The following is a 20,725-nucleotide window of genomic DNA, read 5'->3' on the forward strand; positions in this document are numbered from 1 at the left end:
TGGATCTCTGGATCTCAAATCTTTAATCGTCGTCTCAGCAACCGAATAATCTCCTCATTTCCCACCATGTTGGCGTAGTACAGTGGCGTCAAGCGTAACCGATCTTTCACCTTTAACCGGCACTTCCGTTCCAGCAAATGACGCACGACGTCCACCGAGGCGCGCATGTAAATGGCCCGGAAAATGAGCGTCCAGTGGCATCGATCCCGCGTCTCCAGACTGATGCCCTGTCCGAGGACGTACTTTACCATCGTCAGATCGTTCGTATCGATGGCGTAATGGCCGATCGTCATACCGACACAGTTCTGCGCTTGCAGATTTGCCCCTCGCTCGATGAGATGACGCACGAGCGTCAGATTGCGATCGTAGACGGCCAGATGGAGTGGGGTGACGCCGGTATCCGGGACACCGAGATCAATGTTGGCACCGGAATCGAGCAGCACGTTTACCAGGTCTACGCTTCCGCTTCGCACCGCGAGATAAAGAAACGTTTCACCGTGCACCGGGACATTGACGAGTTCGGGGCGGGTGTACAGGAGCCGTCGGACAAGCCCTGGTTGTCCCTTTTTGACCGCTCGGTACACACCCATCGTCGAGGGAACGTTTGGTAGGGTGCAGGCTTTGAAGACGGGCGATTGGTACACGTACTGGAAGTCCGCGCCATCGGTCGGTTGGTGGAGAACGGTGGCCCGGAACGAGTAGCAGAGATTTTGTTCCAGATTGCGCACCGTTAGGTTAGCGCCGGTACCCCAATACACGGTTTGCCATCGGTCACGCTTTACACTGTAGCACTGTTCGAGCTTGAATAGGTCGTATGGGATGGCCAGGGGATTTCGGAATGTCCACTGGAAGGAAATGGAGGATGTGGTTTGGCGTACGAGCGATATCTCAAACCAATCGTCCGAGGAGAGTACTTTTATCGGCACCATTCCGTTCAAACCACGAACTTTTTGCAGGTTCCTCGCGTGATGTCAAGGACCTCAGTTTGTTGATTTTGTTTCTAGGTAGCGCTTTTTTATGCGAGTATCGGGACAGTGCGCAGTAGCAAATATGGTAACGACACCTGTTGTACGCCAATTTCTAAAGTGAAACTGATTAATCAATTGTTTCCAAATTTTATTGTTGACTTGATTTTTTGAGCAAAATCGTAAAAAAACATCCTTTTTACTTAATTCAAAAATTAGAGAAAAATCGAATAATTCGAAAAACAACAAATACAGGAAGGGGTTATCTAGATAAACTTCCAATCTATGAAAAGAATATTAAGTTTTATGTGTCTGTTAATCCATCACGCAGCTGTTTTTGGTCCGGGTCAAAAGACTTGGCTAATAAAGCGACGAACTCGGTTTGGTCATTGCTCAATCTGTCACCAACACTCTTAACTTAAAAAATCTGTCTTCTACTTAAAAAATCTGTCAAAAATAGATCAAGCAAAATCAACAATTACGCGACGTGGCTATCTAGATAAACTTATAATCTAAAAAAAACCAATGCTATTTAGTTTATTTTCGATGACACGTTCTTTCGTAAATATGATGCAATGGTTGGCGTTTTTAATAAATCTTCCACAAAATAGAACCAAATATGAAAAGTTCTAGATTAAATAAAATAACTAGATAAACAAAAAATCCAAGTAATACTGCTTTCGTGTGTAGCCCTGTAGACCCTGGTGCCGTTTAGCGGGTAAAAACAAATCCTTTAAACGTGTATCCTGTCCGTTTGCTTGCGTGCTGTTCCAGCGAATGTTTTATGAAAGTTTTCGATTTTCATTCAAGGTACAACTTTTCTCTAAATGAACTTTGAGAACCCAGTAAGCAAACCGCAAATTGTGCACAAGCAAAATCAGCGAACGGAATGAAACTACTCTTCGCGACACACCACCTTTGAAATCTGCCATCGGGAGCTATTTACGGAGGACCGGATCGAGACCGAACATAGAGGTCGTATTTCTCGTCCAAAAGTGAGCGCTCTGTTCAGTGGGATTCACTAGAATTCAAGTAACTCATGATTCGTAGCATGCCGTTTGGTTAGTGTATTGCATACTTAGCGAAACTTACCATATTTATAGAAAGTAGGCTAAAAAGCTAGACTCGTTTATCGAAGTAACGGCATGATTCTCTTATTTGTAAATTAAACAATTTAAATCTAAATATTTGCATGATACTGAATGGGTTTCTAGCAATTACAATGCAGAAGGTATGCTGCATGTTGGCTAAAGCATAAATTCCAACGAAGAACAAACTAATCGGTGGTGCATGTTTAGAAGCGGATTTAGAGGGAAACATTCGAAGGAATTTGGACTTTTGAACTGCAGTAGAAGCATGTTTAAAACTCTTTTAGAATATCGCAAGACTCTTTGCAATCATTTGCTGCACCATCTTTCAACCAACGTTCTTTTGCAAAAACTCGAACGCAGGTTCTCTGTCCGATCCCCAGCATGCAATCATTTGTCAGCTCGCTTATGTGTGAGTTTGGTTCATTTGCGGCCACTTATTATGCGGAGATATCGACAACAGGCAGCACTCAAAGGCATGGGTTGTGGGTTGGAATCCATCATTTGCAGTAATGATTTATCACCAAGCTGACGATGAAGCTGATGGGGTGCCGAGGGGGAAGGGGTGGGGGCAGAACGAGGTTAAGGGGCAGAACTTCAGGCGGCCGCGAAGCAGCAAATGGAGCGTAAATTATTTACCCTGCTCTTAAATCAATATTCTTCCGCTTGGCATCATTTTTTTGCCGGGGGGCCCGTTTTGGCCGTCACCGTCAAAGGGGTGTCAAGTGGATCATCCATCCTGGTCCCTCCTTCGACCATACCCTCGCCTCGTTTCCCCGCGTTTTTACATCTACGCTGGCCAGCATTCCATGCACCGCTGGAGCGTGAAGGATATGATGGCCGGCCCAGGGTAGAGATGGCCGCCACGTCCCCTGCGACAGTTCTTGCTGTGATCGTCCACCAGTTTCTTCTTTGCCTTTTATCCTCGCGATTGTGTTGGTGTGTGTACTTCGTCGGGTTTTTTTTAATGCTTGACACCCTCGCCAAGAAGAGTTTGTGGCCACGGTTGAGCAACTTTTGGGGGAAAAATCCCTAGGATGCGCCTGGATTGCTTCGGGTACAGCAGGGTCGCTGTTGCTGCTGCTGGCAAAAGGATTGATTCCGGCTCTACTCGTGCCCTGCTCGTGCGGTTGCAGCTTCAGCACGCTTTCCTTTCTTGCCACTTGCCGTCCCCCCTCCCCCCGGCAAAAAAACATGCTGAAGGAAAAGAATAGTTCTAATCAATCTTCATTATCGCCAGCTCGCTTGAGATGACCTCGCAGTCAGTGAGGTCAGTGCTAGATCCTACCTCGAGCCGTTGATCGAGAGTAAGAGTAATTACTTCCCCAAGCCAACGCACGGCATGTTCAAGGAGCTGTAATTGAAGCGCATATTTATCAGCATCCCGCACGATGCCTCAATTAGTACTCGGGCCCCCCACGGACCCGGTTTTGGGACCAAACAAACACGCGTTCCTAATTTCCGGTGCCCGGAATTAAAATCCAGATCGTCGAACACATTTTCCGGAGCCAGGTTCCTTTGATCTGACCACCAGGGAGTGACCGACATGAGGACGGAAAACGGAGCGTTACAGGCACCTTTTGGCATTAGGAACATCTTCAGCCTTCAACTCCCAAGTGTTTGCCAAGCTTTCCGGTTTTTACTGGGGCTCGATTGTATTGCCCTGGCAGGAGCTGCTCCGTGCGCGTTGGTCTGGTCTCGACTGGTCGGTGAACGATAAATTTCCGCTTTACGAATGTTTGCTGCTTGCGGCCTTGACTGGCTCCGGTTCGTTATTCCCCCCCTCCCTTCGCAGTTTTTAAGCGGCCTTACTTTTGACACTTTCGTTTCCGTGCCCCACACTGAAGACAAAACAATATTTTCCGATCAAAACGATGGCATGAAATTGCTCGGAAGTTTATCTTCACCAGTCCAGCCCAGCATCCAGTCCCATCCACCGAGGGTTTTTGGCCCACGTCCGGTGACACCAACAGAAGCATTCCAACGTTTCACAGCCGTAGCCGTAGGAGAGCAGACAAGGACAAGGCCGACCACGGTGCCCGGTTGGTGTCATTTTACCCTCCTGTCTGTCTGCCCGCCCCGAAACCAACCCCGGCGCTTCCGGAAACTGTCCTGTCCACTGTCCAGGAACGGAAAAGGGGGTATTGGGGACAAGGGATAGTTTTATGATTCCTGCTCGGTAAGATAATCGTCGTTGTTGTGGCGGCCGGTATCGGTAGCGGCCGGATGCTTCTTATTGTTCTGCCGGTGACGGTGTCTGGTGATTGCTGGTGGCCACTGCCCGGTGGTTGTGGACCGACCGAGCAATTGACATTTTATTCGGACGCTCGGACGCGGCAAATGGAAAATAATAAAAATGCCACACCAAACAAAGGCGTCCGTGGCGTTCGGACGTGCGCAATCTATCTGTCCCTTCGTTGAGATCGTTTGATCTCCGTCCTGGGCCTGTTTGTCTTGTGTTAGGAAGGTGGTGCTGGTGGTGCTGGTGCTGGTGTGACGGATGCTGGTGCCGTTGTTGGGACGCATACTGATTTCTGCATAACGGACCGGCGATTCCCCCGGCGGAATTTGCTTTATCTGCTAAACAACTGCGCCCTGTAGTGGTGGGAGTGGAATTGTGTCTCTGCCATCCCTTTTTTTCCGACCAACTGGTTCGGAAGGAGTGGGCACCCCTCTGGCACCATGTGCTGCACGGTACAAGCAAGCGATTCGAAATTGATTTACGGACGGTGGTGCGCGCACCAAACGCTGTCCTACCACCCCACCGGAAGGGGAGTGACATCTCAAATTTAGTGGAAAATAAAGCAAAAGCTCCCCCGCCCACCGAAGTATGCCATGGAATGCGCGCGGTGTGTGATGGTGTGGCCGCCAACGGGAACGTCAAACATGCTTTTAAATTAAACTGTCCCCGGCAGTCCCGGGGGTCGGCGGGGGGAGGGGGGCGGGTGGTGGAGTGTCCCTCAAGATAAGAAGACGCACCCCGCGTGAAGATGGTGATCCTTTTTTTTTTGAAGAGGGAAATTGATTTTCTCACCTCACTTCACCAGCGCGGAAGGTGGAGAACCACGCCACAAAAGACGGATGGACCGATCTGTCCCTCTCCCCCTCCGGGAGGATCCCATTAAATTCACGTTCCTTGTGTGTCCGTTTGCTTGCGTGGATGCTTAACGCTGTCATCGTAAATATGGCATTAAACTAGAATGTGTTTATACCGGGGCTCGGGTTCGGGTGCAGATCGTAGTAGTCGATGGGTCCGTCGCCCATGGTTTCCCTTCTCACGGGACACAACGACGACGAGTGTCAGGGCGGCGTAATTCCACTCAATCCTAAGTGCAAAGTTTGCGCGGATCCGACACACCGCGGGACCTCGCGCCACCGGTGGCCACACAGGGAAGGAATTTTATGTCGCACGCTGGTACTTTCAGGGTTCAGGTTCAGGTCCGGGTCCGGGTCCGGGGGTTTTTGTTGGACGATGAAAAGTTTGAACTAGAGAGAGAGAGAGAGAGAGAGAGAGAGAGAGAGAGAGAGAGAGAGAGAGAGAGAGAGAGAGAGAGAGAGAGAGAGAGAGAGACAGAGAGAAAGAGAAACAGGAACAAGGGGCTGGTGCTGGTCAGTGTTCTCCGGTACAGCGCCGGTGTCCACTAAGCAAACTTTATTCGTTCGCGCTCGAGAGTTACGGTGTACGGTTTCGGTTCTACTATTTACTTCGTGTAGCCGGCACACAACAGGAGTAGCACCAGGGGCACCAGTTCGTTTCATTAAGTGCCTAGCAGGGGGGCAAACGAGGAGGAAACTCGCGAGATGCGGCCAAATAAAGTGTCATTAAATGATAGGTTGCGAGGAGGTGGAGTGCGCTGGTCGGGTGCTAAAATGTTTATTTCTCTTTTTAAGAATCCGTAATCGGCACCAGGACCTCTCCGTCAGTTCACTTTAATGAGGGTGATTCCATTTTTTTTTGCTGTAAACGTGCTGTCGGTCCGTCCAAAGGCCATCCTACTGGACGGAATCTGATCATCAGCAGCCGATATTTTCCCTTTTGCTGGAAGTGACATTCTCTGGGGCTCGTATAGTTATTAATACACTATCCTGGACGCCCCATAGCCACCCCGTGGGGATGTCAAATAGACTAATCTTCTTCACAATTTCCATATCTATTGCCTATCGGATGGGAGCGCCGATAGTGTGTTGTGCCCATTAATGGGGGATGAAAAAGGGCAAATCAACCTCTTACGGGCCCAACCAACCATATGGTGCTCGATCCGGGTGTCCCCAATTTCGCAGCTTCTGCCGGTCGGAACTACACCTGCTCCTGTGCCCGAACCGAAGCCCTGCAGGTTGCTTGTCACGGTTCACGAGCTCGAGGAAGTTGGGTTGAACGCTCCGTTTTGGGTTAAAAATAAGTTTCTGGAGATTTTCCCTGGCTTTCCACGGTGCACACCGGCACGAGAGGAGGGATAGGGGCTTAAGGTGGTTTACCGCCGAATGATTATGTTAAAAGGGCTAGTGTTTGGGAAGTGGGTACCGGGGATAGGTGGGGGGGAAAAAAGTATGCGGAATGCGCTGTCCCCTTGCTTGCTTCATTCGGATAAGTGAGCAGAGGGACCCATTTTGCAGATAATAAATGTTCGACTGTGTGGGTTTGGTGGGTGGCAGGGGGGGGGGGGCGGTATGGAGAGAGGAAATGGATATTAATTTTTTTTTCGGGGTTTCTTTCCTACAAAGCTGGCTACCGCCCACTCAGAGCTCCGGTTGACCGGAATCAGATAGTCTAATGGAACGGTTTTGGAAGGAGTTAATCTGAGATGATTGAGTTTAAGTCGGTTCCGGTTCCATAAATATTGTATGCAACTCTTGTAATCTTGCTTCTTTCAGTTACCTGATTTCAAGCATTATTTCATTTGGGTTCAAGTTTTTTTTTGCCGCAGATGAGTTTCAATTGTTTATAAAATGACGAGAAGTGAAGAAGAGGACAAATTGCATTTGAAATTACCTTTTCTGATTCGAACACAAACTTCTGGCCAAACTATAATTCGTTCAACCGGAATTGAAAAGACTATCCTTCCTGTGACATTTTTCTTGAAAGAAAACTGCATCAATGTGTTGCACAAGCTGCTGGTGCGATCCAATTCGATTCATGCAAGGCCATTCAGGAGTTAAAATATGTAGAAATATAAAACATTGTTAAAATATTAGGTTGTCGAATAAGTCTTTTCGTATTTTTGGTAAAACTTCAAAGGGATATATTTTTAGTTTTGAGCAACTTTATTCAACCAAATATTATCCATTTTGGTTAACCATCTTTTGCCATTTTTCGGCTAAAGACATAATTCCTTTAGTGTAAAAACTCCGTGGTTTATCGTTAAAAAACTGTGACACGTAGTTTTCCCATGCTTCTCTTGAAGGTAGCGGTACTCCACTAAGGAAGTTTTGCATAGAACCAAACAAGTGGTAATCCGATGGTGCAAGGTCTAGGCTATATGGAGGATGCATCAAAACTTCCCAGCCAAGCACTCCCAGTTTTTTCCGAGTCATCAAAGATGTGAGTTGTCAAGGTGGAAGACGAAGGCCTTTCTGTTGACCAATTCTGGCCGTTTTTCTTCGATTGCTTGCTTCAATCTCATCAATTGGTCATAGTAAAGTCTAGAATTAATAGTTTGACCATTCTGGAGTAGCTCATAATGATTGATTCCTCTCCAATCTCACCAAACGCAGAGCATAACCTTCCGCGGCGTCTTCCTGGCTTTGGGACTGTTTGTATAGCTTCTGCATTCTTGCACCATGATCCTTTTCGCACGTTATTGTCGTATTTGATCCACTTTTCATGTCCTGTAACCATTCGCTTCAGAAACGGTTCGATTTCATTCCGTTTCAGCAAAGAATCGCAGATGTTAATTCGGTCCAATAAACTTTTCGCTGAAAATTCATGCGGTATCCAAAAATCGTGCTTTTTTTTTAACCCACCCTTTTTTAAATGGCTCAAAACGGTTTTATAGTGAATGTTTAGTTCCTTAGAGATGTAATGGCTGCTTATGTGACGATCCTGGTCTATCCTTTCAATAATTTCATCGACTTTATCAACGATAGGTCGGCCAGAGCGAGGTGCATCTTTGACATCAAAATTTTCAGAACGGAAGCGCGCGAACCATCGTTATGCTACACGAACTGATTCAGCATCGTCCCCCTAAACATCACAAATTTAATTGGAGGCTTGCGTGGCATTTTTCCCTTTTTTGTAGAACATTTTCAAAATATAGCGAATTTCTTCACTATTTTCACTCATCTTTGAACAGCTATAACTTTTTGGCCACTGCTCCAAACTCTGTTTTGTTTCGATGAAAAGATTCATTAAATGTCCCTTAACACAACGAGGTATGATATGACATAATTTGATTGATAACGGTGGAGATAGACGACTCCAAAGCCAGCTATTACCAAAATACGAAAAGACTTATTCGACTACCTAATATTTGTTCGCTTCCCTTTTCTGTTGGTTATAATATTTGGACCAGATTTGTTCTTCTCTGAATTGTCGCTTTCGTCATTCCCCTAAATAATTAAAAGTCACTAAATTATAAAAGTCTGATAATATTGTTCGGTAAGACTGCTAAATTGTCTTCGCAGTTAGTAGTTTAACTTCAACTTTCTTGTACTTTGGACTGAGACCCATAAATAAAGAAATACCTCACACGGAGCTTCATCAGTTTCTGCAAAACGTATTCCCCATATTTACATATCATAAGACTTGTGCAATTCTGCCCCTGCCATTCATCTTTACCTGGGACAGACCCTGTTTATCTTTCACTTCGCACGGCCCTCGTTAAGTATGTAATAAATAGCACAGTTTAAAGTTATGCCAATAATAATGTCGTGCACTTTAATGATAACCACCACCACCGTACCACTACCAACGGGCTCTACCATTATCGACCATGATGTGGAGAACCAAACGCCCCTGGTGTCCTCACCACCACCACGCCGACGAAGACGATTTGCAAAACGAAATCACTGCAAAAGACAGTACTCGCCGGCGATGTGGTTCCCCGTTTCGGTAAACAAGAATCAAGCGGGGAACAGTTGCTGGGAAAAGTTTGGCTTGTCAAACGGCATGGCAGCAAGGGCAAGCGGTTCCGTTCATCAGCTCGATCTCGACCTGGAAATTGGCTTCCCTTTCTCTCTCGGTGCTTCCGGCGCACTCGCGGCGTTCACACGGAAGGAACGGAAGCTTTCAACACTTGCACTTTATGGTCCACCGATCCACCATCACCACCACCACCACCACCACCAGCGCAAGATCAAAGCGATGGACGCGCTGCATTGCACAGGAAGCACCTCTGGCACCCCCGGAGAAACGATTGCGTGAAATGTCCTGACGTAGCATAATCGAATCCGTGGTGGCGAAAATGGAATATTCCAGTTGGTGAAGGTGGTGCGGTGGCGGATGGAGGTGTCACAAAGACATTTGCAGCATCTTTATTATTTGCCCTCTATTTACATACGCCACCCGGTACCGGGGGCGCAGGACCACCGTATCTGACTTCAAAGGATGTGTCGCACTGAGGTGACCGAGGTGGAAAAGTGTTCAGAAAAAGAGAAAGAGGAAAAAACTAGCGAAAAGATAGAAGCGCGCGACGGTGACAATCGTGGGTAAGTTTGGTGGGATATTAGAAGAAACGAACGAGGTGAAAGGAGCTCTTTGCAAGAACACGTTCTCATCCATGACGATCCTGAGCCCTATCGCCAGAGACGTCAGAAAACAAAGATCTTCGTTCGTTGCTCGCTGTGTTTGAAGACTTTTTCGCCTTTCGCCGAAAATGATTACCCAGTAAATTGGTGCCAACGGTTTGGGAATGGAATGCAAAATGCGTCCCGGACCCTTCAAACAACGTCAGACGGCCCGACGGGCGTCTTTTTGGTGGATAAAAATGTAGATTTTATGTGATTCCATTTTCACTCGTCAGCCCCAGGACCAAGCGAGGCGTTGATGGTGTTCGTTGTGAAGCCGGAGCACAGTTGGACCACAGGATGCTCGTCAACTGATTTTATCCTTGAGTTGAGCGGTCCCGGCGAGCGAATGTCGTAAGACGAGAGATGGTGGTGGTCAGGTCTGCGGCCGTTCCTTGGCACATTAATAACTCATCGGGTTCCGAAAAAGAAAGAAAGGGAATGGCCAACATGATTTATGAAACCCCTACGTAAGCGCCTCTGGAGTTCTCTGGTCGCTCTGGTTTTATTCAAATAACTTTGTTCTGATGAAGGAATCCCTAATAAGTGCGTTCCCTGTAGGCCGAAGGGCTGAACTGCTTGGGGCTCGATTAAAGCTCTCACCGCAAGCGACAGCCAGGCGACAGCCTAGGCTCTTCAATAGTACTTAAAGGCAGACCTCATGCTGTGCACACCAGGATGGAACCTTGAAGGAAATGCTCTCTCCCACTCTCTCTCTCTCTCTCTCTCTCTCTCTCTCTCTCTCTCTGGAAAGTGATGAAAATGCAGAAAAAAAAACTCAAAGAAACCAACACTTTCTTAATGACCTCCCGGCGGGGAAGGATTTTACGATTTTTTCTCTCTCTGTTTCCAACGATGTCGCCGCTTTCAATCTCCCCCCGGGGGAGCTTTACGAGGTGGTTCGTCAATCATTTGTCAATCAACACGCACAGTGCCACCCGCCACCCCCCCAGGAAAGTCACCAAACGAACCGAAACGAGCATCGATCGATCGATCGATCGTAGGGAAATGAGACGCGCTTCCGGTGCATTACATGTCACCGCTGGAGTCCTGGTAAAAAGTTTTCCTTTTTTTCTTCTGCTTTTTCTTCTGTTTGTTACGTCGGATTCAGTCGGTTTGAAGACGTGCCATGCGATGACATGCGGTGAGTCACGGAATTCAGACTGTCACGGAACCATTTTTTACCTCGCTCTATCTCTCTCTCTCTCTCTGGGCGCTGGGAAAGGGGTCCATCAAAACAGCGGGCGTTGAACGCAGGTGCCCGGATGTGGCCAGTAAATTAAAAGTTTACTTCGGTCGCCGGGCGACAGATGCGCAAACTTTAATCGCAAAACCGCACTCTTCCTCCACCGGGTAGTCCTGTTGTCATCGTTGTCGTCATCGAGAGATGGCCAACCGCGGTTGTTCCTGGTGGCGTGAGGCTGGATCTACTGGAGTGACTCTAGTTCGATGGCGTTGGCCATAAGGCACCGTGTCACGGCCGGGATGGGATTCATATTTAATGAACCAATCAAATATTATAATAGCCTGTGACATCGAGCCGAGTTCGAGAGCTAGGAATGTGGCAAGATGGTGCGCGAGCGCGCTGGCAAGGAAAAGATGTCGTATCGTGCTTCGTTGCCAGGCACTCAACCCTTGCGAGCGAACCGTAATCCGTGACATTCCGGCGAGGTGCGGGCACTCGCACAACCCATTAGAAACCTTCGCAACGAATACACTTATCAGGCGCTCCGATGGCCACAGAATGGCCTGTCGATGAGTCGAGCTCGATCTTTCCGACCATCGTGCCCTCATAGTGGACGCGGTGAAGCGGAGCAGACCAGCGGGAAGACTATTAATAACGATTTATGCAATCCTCCCTTGTCATGGCCGCCCCATTCTTTTCCAATCGAATCAGAACGAAGACTGGCGGCGCTGAAGGGATTAACTTCTCGACGCCATCTTGGTGGAGGAGGACCGAGTGGAGTGCAGAGATCGGGGCTCGATGACTGAATTATTGAGCATATTTTTGGAGAACAGAATCGGGAACAGAGCCCACCCTCACCGTGACCTTGTGCGAAGCGAAGCAAAGAGCAAATTATTAATTGTTGTGGTTTGAGATCGATGAATAAGTTGACTCGCCGCGTCGCGGTCGGTTAGCTATCTTTGGCAGCATGAAACGGGACCGTTCAGGTTTGATAAGGAAGCTGGTAAGCGTGGCAGGTGCGGGGGCTAATTTGATGCTGAAAATGTGGAAATTCACAGCTTGCTGTGTCGCTTCACTCGCCCACCGAAAGTTTCTGCCGAAAGTTTGATTACACCGGGAACGAATTAGTGTTGGTTTGCCGGGGTCCGAGGTAATCGATTTCTCGTTTGAAAGTGTCTATCGTGTCTAAGGTATCGGATTGGATCGGACCACTTTACACGAACATGACGCAGCTGTCTAGCTTTATCGAAGCAGGAACATGATTTGCTAGAGTTTTATGCTGTGTTGTTGCATATCGGTATAGAAGCATAATTAGAGTGTTGTTAGATAGTCAAATTAATCTTAGATCTTGACAATGCTTTAGTGTTAGACCATGATTTGCTCAACCGTTAATCTCGTATTTTATATTTATACGAATTTCATATAGCGTTGGTTATGCGATATGTTTGATAATTTTAGATTTTTTTCTAAACATTTAATATTAATTCTTCTTCAGATAATTAATCTAACCATTACTTTTTCATCATAGTAGCCATTAAATAATTGCTCTGTGTCGGTAGTCAGTTCATTAATGAAGGATTCAGTTAAGTAATATTTAAATTCACATTTCTCCATCGACTGTCCCATTCCCAGTTCCAGTGCCACATGATTTGAATTATCATAATTCCATTAACATGAATTACGTGATTTCATTCTTTGTAAAATACATAACAACGGTCTCTTCCTTGATGCTATCTCAAACTTTAAGGGAGAAAAGAGCAAAAAGAGCACGCTTTAAAATGCAAGCAATGCTACAATGCTTTAATCTTTGGTAAATAAAGAACCAAGTAAAACGTGTATCTCTACTGAATCCTTTGCCTCAAACATGAGAAACAATATTTCGTGCTTCTGCAGAAGTAACCATTTCACCAAAGACCAGCAACAACCAAACCAAGACCCTGCAAACAACCAACCGAGCATTGAAATCGCTTTTTAATCCAAACCATGATCAGGATAAAGGAAGCGACCGCACGTCATGCACCGGCAGAACCGGCAGCAGAACGGCGAACCGGGAATCACAAAAACAGTGCCCGGAGCTGATTTACATTCATCAACATGTAGGCCGATCCATTAACCGAGTCGCTCGAGCCTGGATCTCGTTTTGCTCAAGCGATGAGGATAGAACCAAAGGATGCTTGCACCGTTTGCCCCCTCTGCTGCCGCTGCATATCAATTTTTAATCATCTCTCGAGTCTGGTGCGCCTGTTTGAAATCGAATGGCATACATTCTCCCCTGGCCTGGGTACCTGGCCTTAGAGTTCGTTCTGTTGCTACTACTTCTTCCCTTGGGCTAGGACTGGGAAGTTGCAGTTTTACCCTTTTGTTGTACAAAACCAGGAAAATGAAAACTTTACTCCGGCATTTCCGTCTTCGCTAGGAACCACACCCCCTCGAGCTCTTAATTGTTGTGCAACGGTCGATAATCGATTATCAAATGGTGGTCGTTCTCGGGCAGCAAAGGGTGTTGGCCGCCAGCCTCTCAACAACAAGGTTTGCTAGTTGGTATACCCGCATCCGGACATCCGGACCATCCGGTACGATTGTGGATGTGAGCAACGAAAATATTTGCTCCCGAGCATCTCGCTCACTTAAATGCACCTGGGCAAATCGTTTCTTGCTAGAGAATCCTAAAAAAAAGAAGGAAACTCCACCCACCACCAGCTGACAATGATGAACGTCCTCGCCATCCCGCTTTTCCGTCTTCTGTCCAGCGCCGAAAGAATGGCCGACAACCCGGCCGGCCGTTGTGATCGATTCCATCGGACATGCTTCTCCTAAGTGGTCGATGTCTTGTTCGCTGTCGTGAACCGTGAGCCGGCTTACGGGCTTCGTGGAAAACAATTTCGCGTTCTACTACGGACGTCCGACGGTCCCGTTCTTCCCGGGGAAGCTGAGCACAACTGCAGACACACAATCAATCACTGCCGCCACACCGTTGACCGTTCGATTGGTTGTGGGGCGCCCGTGGCGAGTGGCGCTTCCGGAACTGCAGCCTGGAAGCTCTTCAAAGGAAGCTACATTATTGTGTGACGGAGTTGTTTGCCGTCCCGGTCCCGATGGGAAGGGAAAAGGCTTCCACAAGTACCAGCACAAAAGCAATCATCCGACCAAGGGACCTATCCCTTGTTAAAGAACGCCACGACGGAACGAGTTGATGAGGAACACGCCGAACAGGCCCTCAATGGGCCAGTGCGTCGGTTTCGAAGCAGTACCATCGGCGTAACTTTGTGTTTGAGGCCGAGGTCCCAACGGATTCCGGAAGATCCTTGGTGCTGTGTCCGGCCGCTACACTACGCGCAAGAGTCTCGAGGAACTGGAGGGGGCGAGCTGGAAATAATTACAACGGCCAACAGTTTGGCTTTATAATCTGTTGGACCAACAATTAGGTTCCTGGAAGTTGGACCCTGGGCCCGGCAAACCACGGACACGAGACTCCCCTCGCCCCTCCATTCGACGTGGTCAATCCTCTGAGATCCGGGACCACAGAGACCAAGAGGAGGCCAACGTGCCCGTTTACTTTGACTTAATCTCTGTTTGCCGTCTTTTGCGGTTTGCTGAAGGTGTTGGAGCATCTCCGGGCATCCTACATACATCCGGATGCGGATAAAGGGCCTCTCATTCTCTCCCTGTACGTTCCATCAATAGTGCGAGTAAATATAATTTATTTTCCCAACAGCTATTATTGTTCGCTCATGGGATATTCATTGGCGTCGTTAGTGGTTTGGCGAGATTTGAGGCTCTCTGTGCGGATCCGCACCTGGCAGAAGGGCTGGCGCTTAGCGGAGCGGATCAATTATCGTGTTCCAATTCACTGGAAACCAACCCCGCGTACCATGCTGAGCACTTCACTTTGATGTGGGGTAGTGTGCGCACGGGGGGGTGGTGCAAAAATTGCACTCGATCGTGCTCAATCGTGTACTGGGTCTGAACGCACACTCCAAACGTCATTACGGGCCTGTCCATTTCGTGCGCCATTTTGTAGTTTTTTGGCATCGAGCGCATCCGAGTGGGCATCGACGTTACTAAGCCCGTTGGCAGTTGATGAAAATTTAATATTTTTAAATGCATTCCCGATGCCATCGCGGTCGTATTGCAACCTCCAACCAGCAATTCGGTTCGGGCGTACGCGTTCGGGTGGAATTACAGTTGATCCGAGGGTGAATTCTATTTGCTCAACATAATCTCCGTCGAACCGCAGCAATCATTAGGAAAGTCTGATGTATGATTTATGCAGCGACCGTGGGGATGGTTTGTGTCACGATTTTGGTGGGGATGCACGGAAGTAGCCCCCCCCCCCTCGAAAAGGGGATGTAAATGTACCAATAATGACGTTGCGTTCATTGTAACACCACAAGCTCACCAGTAATCCTGGCATGTGTGTGCGTATGTATGTTATCGATATTTGAATTTCTCGATTTGGATGGAAAATTGTGACTGATCACATACGAGAACGCAAATACATTCAACCCTCCACCACCGTGCATCAATTAACGGATGGGTTTTTGCGGGGAGGAGCATGGTTTTAGTCAAATGATGGAACCCGTTTCCGATTTGCGTTCCCAATCCAAGGCCGTACCTGCGCCCTGTATGCCGGGTTGTCGGAAGTAATCAATTCCATTCACGCTCACGCTCTCGACACTCTTGATTTTGTGTGCGGAATGAATCGAACGGTTGTACCTGACGATAACGGCGGCCTGTACCTAAAATGTGTCAGAAAGCGTGAAGTGCGCGAATGCCTGCGAATGGCTTCCGAATTTGGGTATTTACAATTTATTCAAACAAGGTTCTCCTCGGTTTGATGCGCGTGGAACGAGTCGGGGACCATTCCAGGCGCTCCAGTTTTCCCCATTTGAAACGTTAAATATTGGCTTCATGTGTAGCCTTAAAAGTGTAGTGTAATATTATAACAGCTTTAATGTAGCGATATGCGATGATTTGAAATGTTGAACACATAATCTGTACACTATTTGCCAGATGGTCCCGTTGAGTATTAATAAAAATTGCTGATAGTTTTTTTTAAAACAATTATGAATTTATTTTTTTAAAATAATTCTAAATTCAACAAAAACTCGACTCGGGGCTACCTGTATAAACTAATAACCTACTATTCTTGTCAATTTTATCGTCTTTTCTATTTATTTTTATGATGACTCACCACGCAGCTAACGTTAGACACCGTTTCTGATTTGAATCAAAAGACTTGCCCCTTAAGACTTAAGCGACGAACCCGGTGATTGATTACCAACAACTTTAAAAAACTGCAAAAAATCGAAAAATGGGAAATTCAATGAAAACTCGACGAGGTTACCTGAATAAACTTATAATCTAAAAAAACAAATGCTGATTTGTATATTTCCGATGACCCGGCAAGTGGCTACGATGGACATCGGAAACAGTAGCTTTTCGAAGACTCGGCTTTCCAAATATGCCATGGATCAAATTTTAAACAATTCTTCATCAAAATACAACCAAATATTTTTGAATATTTATAGTTTAATATGACATGCACTCGAAAAAAATAAGTTGAATAGTTTCTTCACAAAAAATCGTCAAAAATGTGCCTTTTTCGGACTCGGCTTAACCTTATCCCGTCCCTAATTCGATTAATTATTTTTAAAAACATTGTTTTTAATGCCGTTCCTTCCACCCAAACACCAGACCCTAAAAAGGAACTTTATAAAATGAAGAACCTCATAGGCTATCATCTTGTATCAGCGCGTCTTATCACGCTATTCGCGCACACTAATAACAGGACAGCATCTTTCACGATCAACCATTGCGGTTTAATGCGCCAAAGCTTATCAGCTTATCTAAAGTACAGCGCACCATTGCACCATTTTTACTCCACTGACGACTCCCCGTGACGACGTGTCATTTGGCGAACGTGATAACATAAACCAACGGTGCTGCGATCAAAATTAGCTAAACCGATTTCATACTCTCGTGAGGCTCTCCTCGTTCCTCCGTCATTCCAAATGAAACCCTTATTTCCCTCGTTCCTTCAACGCACCGAACCCGAAACTAGCGACGGTTCCGAATATGTTTCGCTTGCCGGGGAGATCCTAGGGCTCCTAGATGGAACGACATTCCCGTTGTTGTCGTCGTCGTCGTCGTCGCGCGTGAAGATGCTGATGGTGATGAATTTCGTCAATTCATTCCGGGTAAGCAATAAATCTTGGTCGTCCCCTTGATAAGTGACGTTGTCGTCGTCGTCCTCGTTGTCGTTGTTGTCCTCGGTGTTGCTTGATGTCATCGGGTGTTGGGCGCCCTCTCCGTCATAGTAGTCTGTGAGTTCCCATAGCGTGAGGGGGAAATCGAAATCATCGTCGCTTGTGGACGGACCGACTACCATTCAATCATCCCATCAACGGTAGGCTGACGCCAAGCAGCAGCTCCAGCAGAGGCTGGCAACGATGGCCACGGGGGCTTAGAGCTGAAGGCTAGAGGCGAAAGATAAGCAGCAGCACCGGGATTGTGTGCCAGTGGAAGATGATGGAGAGTAATGAAGTATCCGTCCACACTGCCAACAGTCCAAGCACATGCTCTTACGCGCTCTCTAACCGACCCCTCATCGTCAACTCGTCATCGTGTGCCACAACCGAGATAGATACATTATCGCCGTGAGTAATCTTAATCTTTTTTATTGAATTTTGACATATTTTCCACTCCGGTGAAGCGAATTCAAAACGAATCCGTCCGGGCCTGTCCGACGCTTGTTGAGTATATCCTTGGGAGGAACTGGTTATGAGGGAGGAGGGCGGAAGGTCCTTGGAATGTGCTGGGTGGCTGGTCGAGGAATCCAGTCTCCGTCGATACGTTGGCACCGTTTGGCGGGCTTCGATGGCATTGGTCCGTTACCGTGCGTTCCATCAGTCTCCGAGCTCGTGCCTTGAGGCGTTCCTCACCTTCACCTTCCGGAAATGCCATGCCAGTGGATGGCCCTAGGGCCCTTCCCTCGGTGTTAGTGGGCGCGCCCATGTGTGTGCGAGTGTGTGTGGATTGTTGGCCAACTTGAGCGTGCTCGGTGTTCGCATACCCCGCGGGGGCCTCGCATACATTCCTCGCTATTCGGTCCCGGGAAGGAATTTCCTTTACCCCTCGGTCGGTTTGCGAGATCCTTTTTCTACGCCACTTTCCAACTTTCTCTCCCCTTCTCATCGCATTCCCTGTCCTTACTGTTGGATAGTTGTGCGCGGAAACGTCTTGCAGGGTTTTGCCGGGAACACGAGACATTCCATTATTTGCGCCGCGGTCACCGCAGGACCCCAAGAGGCAGCTCCATCCCCCTCGAAACTGTTCGAATCCATTAGAAGGAACACTTTTCCTCCCCGGCAAGCCGAGTGTCACACTCGCATAATCCGAAGACCGATGATGGCACGCTGGCAGACAGGCCGCCACATGGCCACATAATGCTTCCCTTTTCGGGGTCGGCCGTCCGATTTCCGCTGGGCGTCACAACGGGATACCGGCAGCAACAGTGGGCCCCGTGTGTAGCGTCCTTAACCGCTTCGTCACGTTCGTCCGACCGATGACGACAATTCCCTCTATCTATCGGTCGCTTCGTCCGCCGAGGAACGTTATGCAAACGCACTTGCCGCACAATTGCCTCGACACACCGTTGAACGTGACCACTAGGCAGGCCCGCGGTCCGGTGTGCCAGTAGTTTTGGGGTCGTGGAGCATGATTTAGTACGATACGGGGCTTAAGGAGTGGATGAGCGATGGCATTGGCTTTACGGTACCGCGCTTTGGTCGACGAGCTGCTCCTTCTTGGTGGCCAGCTTTGTTTTTTTTTCTTCCACGAGACGATTGATAACGATATTGAAGTGGCTCAGTACTCGTGCAATGTGATCCGGTTCGCTAAGACCAAATAATGCGAGCAGAAGATAAAGTATTTGGAATTTAAAGTCGCAGAGTAAAGGCTGAATGTTTAGCAACGGTAAAATGAATTTTCTTATCTATAACTCCCCTTTTTGCAAGGGTCAAGCAGCTGTTATTGGTAAGAACAGATGGGTTTAATCACAACGAACATACGAACTAGTGCTAGGATCCCTTTATAATAAATATTATTAGAATAATAATAAATTCTAGCATTTTATCCTTGCAATCTTATCGACTAATGGCTCTGCGATGATTTGAGGAATGATGGATTCTCTTCCATCTTCAACCATTGTGTTTTGATTTGTTCAGGGACTCGGATAAAAAAGTGATTTCACTTTGTTGCACAAATAATTCCACGACTATTCGTGCATTCGTGGTAATGGAATTCATTCACATTCACACCGTTTTCTTAAAGTATTCTTAACTCTTAAAGTATATCACTGCCACTTCCATCAACAACAGAAATTAAAAAAGAGAGACTGATAAGATTTAATATTTGACAAGAAATAATACTTTGTACTAACCCCCTGTACAATATCTGACAAAGTTTTGAGTCAAGCAACCATTTGAATACTCTTGTTTCAACTAATAAGCCACAGAAATAGCCAACTGTACAGCAAAAAAAATCACCGAAAACGAATGCAAATTACTAGCGCGGATTTGGCTTGCTTCCAAGGACGTACCCTTTAAGGGCTCTACAAATTGGAGCGCTACAATTTCAATTTGCTGCCCGAAGTGTTCTACTTGCATCTAGGTAACTGATGAAAAATGGGCACAAATTAAAAAAAGGAAAGGAAGATAGCGACCGAAATGACGAACAAATGATAACGATGTGTTTTTGATCGCGAGCGCATCACTCGTTTTCGTTACAACGTCGAGAACGAGGTGGCGATGCCGAGTCCGATACGGAGATGGTGTTTCTGTAAATTGGAGATTTTGCAGCCAGTCCACGAATCCGGCCGGTCACAGATAAGTCCTGCCAGCAAGCCGGCGGAAATGGAAATTGTGTCGGTGTCCCTAGTGCCTCCGCTTGGTGGCCGCAAGTTTTTCCTTACATTTTCCTTCATTCCCATCATTTGTCATAGAGCTGCCTTCTCGCCACCGAGGGGCTAGTGGGGAGGTTTTTTGCGCCACCTCGTGGATCCGTTGAAAGCAAAAATAGATCGTCCACTCATTATGACGAATTGCCATTGCGGACCGTGTCCGAATCCGGAGCGCTAATGAGCGAAGGATGATGGAGAAGCATCGCCATAACCGCTCGAATGAAGCACCGTGGCCAGTGACCAGAAGATTTCGCCCGCGTTAATTCCCCGTGAACACGCCCCCGGGTGGGGTGGAAAGGATGACGGATAAGCCGGACGGATTGGACGCGAAACATAGCAATCTGAGCAATAGCGATTCGTGCGCTTTCTCCATTTCTAGTCGTTCATTAAATACCATCCGCAGTCGAACGAGAAGGATGAGAGCCGTGGCGGAAGTCAGGAAGGGTGGTAACGAGTGTCCAGTAATGGCGAAGAGATGTTACCAACGACGGGAAGTTCGCCTACTTAGTGATGGAACGTGAGGCTGAAATGGAAGGCAAAAAAAAAAAAATCAAAGCAACCCCTCGTGCGGCCTACCGCTGATGCGATCCGGCAATTCTCGGGGTCCCAGTGTACCGGCCGGTCGCGTCAGTGACTTACGACAAGGTGGCAGTTCTAATCCATAGCCCAATCTCGGCCACAGCATGTGATTCTTGGTAGGCATCTGGTGGCCAGAGTGTCGGTTGACGACGAGAATCTAGGTGGAAAGTGACCGAAGGATCGTTAATCTTTTCATCATTAGACGGCCCGTTTATGCTTAATC

At 47.4% G+C, this 20,725-nt stretch overlaps 1 protein-coding gene across 1 annotated transcript; it reads right to left on the reverse strand.

The window, feature by feature from the left end:
* Window positions 1-14: 14 nt before the first annotated feature.
* On the reverse strand, window positions 15-20,626 carry LOC126572501 (putative ankyrin repeat protein RF_0381). Its single transcript, XM_050231857.1, has 2 exons — window positions 20,500-20,626; window positions 15-946 (listed from the first exon to the last, which is right to left on the reverse strand). The coding sequence occupies exons 1-2, from the start codon at window positions 20,624-20,626 to the stop codon at window positions 15-17; spliced, it is 1,059 nt and encodes a 352-aa protein (XP_050087814.1).
* Window positions 20,627-20,725: the final 99 nt, after the last annotated feature.

The sequence above is a fragment of the Anopheles aquasalis genome, chromosome 2, assembly GCF_943734665.1.
Source record: "Anopheles aquasalis chromosome 2, idAnoAquaMG_Q_19, whole genome shotgun sequence".
Taxonomy (NCBI): Eukaryota; Metazoa; Arthropoda; class Insecta; order Diptera; family Culicidae; genus Anopheles; species Anopheles aquasalis.